Raw genomic sequence first — 6,000 nt, forward strand, 5'->3', positions numbered from 1 at the left:
GTAAGCACTCATTTAATTTTTTTTTTTTTTAAGACTGAGAGTAAGCGGGCACCTGTGTGGCTCAGTGGGTTAAGCCTCTGCCTTCGGCTCAGGTCATGTTCTCGGGGTCCTGGGATCAAGCCCCACATTGGGCTCTCTGCTCGGCAGGGAGGCTGCTTCCCCGCCACCCCCCACCGCCTGCCTCTCTGTTTACTTGTGATCTCTGTCAAAAAAATAAATAAATCTAAAAAAAAAAAAGACTGAGAGTAAGCAACCTGTTCAAGGGCACATGAGGAAGCTATGCTAGGACTAAGATTAGTTCAGGATATTACACACCTGATCCATTACTCTGTTTGAACAGAACTTCTCACTCAGTGGATTATAGATGGATTATAACTACAGGCCCTTCAGAGATATCTACCCCCCTGGTGGCAGGGCCTGGTGGTTAGGTATGAGCACCTCATCAAAAGCAGAGGCCTAATGCTCAGTAGAAACCAAACGAGAGACACCATTGTTCCCCTCCCCGCCACCCCCAAAACATGCACCCCCCCCAACAGCAGGGCCAATGGGCAGTCCTCAAGAGCATAGCTATTGACCCACCTCTCTATTTTAGCCTGTCTCTGCGATGCCATAGCAGCGAGGCTAGGATAGGCCATGGAGGAACTAGCAGTGCCATTATCAGTTGAGTTGTTCTTGGTTTTGGGCAGCTCAAACTCTGCCACATGATAGTACTGGCACTGAATTAAGTAGTTTAAAAAGTGTTCTCGAGCCCACTGCAAATGATCTAGACGCTTGCTGGGGTTGACTTGTTTCATGGTGAGCGCTCCTTGAAATGCTGGCACCATCAGGTACTTCAGGTCGGTGGAAGCAATCTCTTCCAAATCTTCGTTTCGGCTGGAAAGAGCAAAGAGGAGGCTGTGAAGCCTGGACGGCCATTCACACTGTGACCCTTGCTTCCCGGGGGGAGGGGGGGACGGGGACAGGAAGGCTGCGGTGGGTGTGTGGAGGGAGAAGGCAGGGGGAGTGAAAGTGGCGGACCGCTCACACCCAAGGCCTGTGCAAACAGCCAACCCTAGGGAGCAGAGTCGTGGGATATCAACTGTCTGGAAGACAGGTGGAGAATGTAAACAATGTACATCAGATCGCGAAGGGAGGTAGGAATAAAAGGTTCCCAGGCCTTTTTAAAGGGTCTCCTCCACCCAGGCTCCATGACTCCACCCTTGGTAACCATTATTACCTCCATTCTCAACCGTTATTACCCTGTCCCCCATACCTGAACAAGTCGAGCTGCGATAACATTTCGGAAGCCTTCTTAAGGAGGTCTAGTCCCTTGAACACCTTTTCCTGGATCACTCGCGAACCGGTGGGTTCAGTCGCTACTTCCACTTCGTCTAGAAGCTGCTTGCTGGTTTCGAACAGCTCGGGGAGCCGCGGCAGCAGCAGCTCCTCTTCGGCTGTTGCCATCTTGGGGGAGGGAGGAACGCGAAAGACCTCACTTCCGGGGTCAAAGGGAAACTTGGCAAAGATGAACTCTGCGAGCAGGCACGAAACCGGAAGGAGCGCCGCATTGGTCCAGTCGCTCTATTGTTACCAAAGCTTTAGAGGACTTCCGGAAGCCGCTGTTCGCAGACCCTGGCAACCGTTTCCATGGACTCCTCTTTGCGGGCTGCTGCCTATCGCAAGTTTTAGGCATCTGCTGAAAGCAAGCAAGCAAGCACAGCCTTTCGTGCTGATATACGGGTCACTCCTCGTCGCCGACGCCGGCCTGGGAAGTTCCACTGGCTCTGAGCTTAGCGCCCCGGCGGGACAAAGTTGAATTCGGAGCGGGAGCGGGCGCGCTGCGGGAGCCGGCCGGGTGCGCGCCTGACCTCGCGATGCGCTTCCTGGGTGGAGGGGCCGGGGCAGCCAGCAGCCCCAACCACCAGGCCGCGCCCGGGGGTTCGGTCCTCGCCGCGCGCGAGTGCGAAGTGCCAGTGGCGCCCCCATCCGGCTTCCATGCGTCTAGCCGCTAGAGCCCCAGGCTCCTCCCAGCCAATTCCCGTCCGCCCTCTTCCCCTCCACGTCATCCCTCCTACACACACGCACTCACAACCTGAACACCTACTTCCTTTCGGCCCCGCTCCTACACAACCCCACCACCACGCACCCACCCCTCCTTCAGACACCCCTGTGGCCCGCTACCACCCACCCACCCACACGCACTCACACACACACACACACACACACACACGCATCCCTCACAATTCTACTCACTCCACAGCCAGCTTCCTCTCGAAGGTACCTTCCTTGAACTCCCTCCCCCGCCAAGCCACGGAAAACTTTCACTTTTGGGGACTGTCTGGCAGAGCACCTACGACAGTGTATCACAGCTAGGGATATACCAAGCTATCTCCCTTACCTGAATGGGACTGATTAATTTTTACACCGCTCCCCCTCACTCAGTGCCTGGGTCTTATCTAGGGCTCAGTGTCCCAAGAATGGAAAAAATGATCGGTTGGGAAGCAGCCCAGACATACAGGACTTGCGCCGGTCAGTAGGGTTGCCTCTAGCCACATGGGGTTACTGAGCCCCTGAATGTGGCCATTTTGAGGTGAGATGGGCTGTAGATGTGAAATACAGACCCAATTTCGAACACAGGACGGAAAAAGAATATAAACTATCAGTTTTTACACCGATGTGTTAAAGTCCTAATATTTTGCATATGTTGGGGTAAAAATATTATTAAGATTGATTTCGCTTGTGTCTTTTCACTTTTTTTTTTTTTTAAACGTGTGCACTAGGAAACTTAAAATTACATACGGGGTTCACGTTACATTTCTACCGGACAGCGCTGACATAAAAATTTAATTCCAGGACTTCGACAGAAGGGGTGCCATTGCTTTAAACGAATCAACAGAAATACACACTGATTAAGTTCCAACACACCCCAAGTTGTCCTGCAGGAAGTTAGGTAGAGCACAACGCACACCGTCTAACCTGGAAAAATCAGCTTTTAAACTACATGTATTTTAAACTACGTATATTTGAGAAGGAAAAAAATTCACGTAAGAACAACTAGAGGGCAATATAGGATAGTATAGAACCAAGGGATCTGTTGTCTTGCATAGGCTGTGGGAAAACTAAGCAAGAAGTCATTCCATGCGAAGAGTACTTCAGAAAGCTTCTTAGACAATGATACGCAGTCAGAATTTCAAAGCTAGAAGGGAACCTCAAAAAGCAGAGGAAAAAACTGAGACCGAAGCTTAAGTGACTTGCTCAACTAGTTGTGACAAAGCCAGTGGCTTCTAAGTTCAGTTGTTTTAACCCACCAATCTTAGACTGAGTAGGATTTAAAAAGATGGAGAGGACCCTTTAAGTGGGATGCAGTGAAGCCCCAAGCTAAAACAGTCCTTTGCTGGAGGGGAGAGGAGAGTAGGGCGTAAGTGTAGGTTGGCAAAGCTTCCTAGGTGATTGTAATAAACCTCTCCTGGCAAGCCCTCAGCTTTAGAAGCTGAGGAAGAAAGGTGGCTCTGACGAATTACCTATTTGATTTGTCTGGCATCTCTAATTTAGTAAACTGAACTTCCAGGGTCAGCCTCAGCCAGGAATACAAAGAAGTACTTGTTGGGGAGACTTGAAAACTCAGTAATTATGAGACTAGGGGCGCCTGGGTGGCTCAGTGGGTTAAGCCTCTGACTTAGGCTTGGGTCCTGATCCTCAAGTCCCAGGATCAAGCCCCATGTCTGGCTCCCTGCTCAGGGGGGAGGCTGCTTCTGTCCCTCCCTCCCCTTGCTCCTTCTCTCTCTCTCTCATTCTCTCTCTAATAAAGAAAATCTTTAAAAGATTTGTGAGACTAAAGATAATCATTTTCTATGTATTTGCTGTTGTCTAAGGAAAAAAAAAACACATATGCAGAATTTGAATTTGCTCCTAAACGTCGTATGCCCTTTTCCTATGGCTTTCAAAAAGACAGTATTTATGGGAGTTGCCAACTGCCTTCAGATTACATATTGCAATTGTCATGTTAGGTAGTGTATCACATCCTATCTTGAGATGACAGCAGCTTAAAAAGTGGTTAGGAAAAAAGTAATAATGAGTTGCTTCCTGTGTTTCTGTGTGTAAACACTTTATCACATTAAAAAACCCTAGTTTAAGGGAGCCATAAGGAGGGCCCTTGAAAGTCATGTAAACATAATGGTACTTAAACTTTCTGTAACAGCAGAACTTGTTTCCCAAACCAGATTTGAGACAGGTCCATAATTTCTTTTCATTTATTATTTTAAAAATTTCATTTTTTATTTGATAAGGAGTGACAGCGAGAGAGGGAACACAAGCAGGGGAAGTGGGAGAGGAAGAAGCAGACTCCCTGCCCAGCAGGGAGCCTGATGTGGAGCTAGATCCCACGACCCTGGGATCATGACCTGAGCGGCAGGTAGACACCTGATGACTGAGCCACCCAGGCGCCTCAGGCCCATAATTTCTAAAACAGCTGCTGCGTTTTGAAGTGGATGCACAGAGGCCTTACAACTCAGCCTGTGGCCCACCTTTCCCCCAACCTGCTCAGTGGCACCAACGTACCTCTGAGGGACTGGAGGGGCTCTAAATAACACAGTAGAAAGAACACTAATCTAACACACATCCTGCCCCCAGCAGATGAAGAAACTGAGACAGAAGTTAGGTAACTTGCCCAAGGTCACACAGCTAAGACACTTCACTAAGCAATAGCATATAGGGTGAGTTGGGACTTGGAGAAACTGGAGTCCAGGCGAATCGTAGAAAGCATTTTAAGTAACCTATCCATGACTGGAGAAACGAGATGACTTAACAAATATTCTCTGATGTGACTCCCTGATAGACATGTTCATTTGTCATGTTTGGATCTTAACACAGATTTGTTATCTTGAAAAACCAATTGTGTGATTCATGAGGGAAACATTAAAGAGAGTTTTTCCTGCCTGTCTGAATTGATGTGCTTGCCAGCTTATACCTTCTTTAGTCTGCTTCAACGAATCAGTCGCTGTTTTGTCCAAAGCAAGTAATACTCTACAGATATTGGTACCAGAAATGCCAGCGACAACACAAAATGAGATCGACTTGTGTTAGAGGGTAGAGCCAAGTTGGTGTAACTTGCAAAAATTATTTGTAGAATCATTACTTTATCCTTAGCAATCAAACTATCTTCACTGTGTATTTTTTTAAAATTTATTTTATTGTTTTTTAGAAGATTTTGTTTATTTATTTGACATAGAGAAACATAGTGAGAGAGGCAACACAAGCAGGGAGAGTGGGAGAAGGAGAAGCAGGCTTCCCACCGAGCAGGGAACCCCATGCGGGGCTCAACCCCAGGACCCTGGGATCAGGACCTGAGCTGAAGGCAGACTCTTAACAACTGAGCCACCCAGATGCTCCACGTATTGTTTTTCTTTTAATGTCATCTCTATGCCCAACATCAGGCTCGAACTCATGACCTCTACCAACTGAGCCAGCTAGGTGCCCCTCCACCAAGTATTTTTGAGATATGAATTTGTCTACCTAGTGGCAAGAGGTTTATTAAGCCATGAAAGGAGAAACTCCAATACAATGAAGATTGCATTAAGTGAAAGATCTCAATTCCTACTTCCAGATCGAAATGCTAGGAATATGGTTCAGTACATAAAAATTCTCTGTAGACTGGGATTTAAGTCCTGCCTCTGCTACTGAGTAGCTTTGTAACCTTGCAGAAGCCCCCTTCCTTCACTTCCCACATTCCTTGTATGCTACTGTGAATTCAAAGGACAAGAAACAGGGTTTGAGCCCTTAAAGGGCCCTAGTTCAAAGAAAGAGACCTGTAAATCATGATTCGGTAAGAATGGAGGGAATAACTTTGGCCCTAAGGGGGGTATTCCCTTTGTTGAGGGAGCAAAAGGCAAGCTGAGGGCAAAGCACAAGTTGACATCCCACAAACCGCCCCCCTCCTGGGTGGGATATGTGTGACATTCCTTGGGCACTTCTGGCCACCCTAAAACTAAGCGAAAGGAAAAACAAATGGTTAAACTGATAAAG

The 6,000-nt window shown here is 47.8% G+C and overlaps 1 protein-coding gene across 1 annotated transcript in view; it reads right to left on the reverse strand.

The window, feature by feature from the left end:
• IGBP1 (immunoglobulin binding protein 1) overlaps positions 1-2,080 on the reverse strand; it is a 29,248-nt gene extending 27,168 nt beyond the window's left edge. The window contains exons 1-2 of the mRNA XM_082717204.1: positions 1,253-2,080; positions 580-873 (exon numbers count right to left, since the gene is read on the reverse strand). Coding sequence (XP_082573330.1) covers positions 580-873; positions 1,253-1,443 — 485 coding nt within the window. The 5' untranslated portion in view covers positions 1,444-2,080. The remainder of the gene's footprint in view (positions 1-579; positions 874-1,252) is intronic.
• Between the last annotated feature and the right edge of the window lie 3,920 nt (positions 2,081-6,000).

The sequence above is a fragment of the Mustela nivalis genome (genome assembly GCF_964662115.1).
Source record: "Mustela nivalis genome assembly, chromosome: X".
Classification (NCBI taxonomy): Eukaryota; Metazoa; Chordata; class Mammalia; order Carnivora; family Mustelidae; genus Mustela; species Mustela nivalis.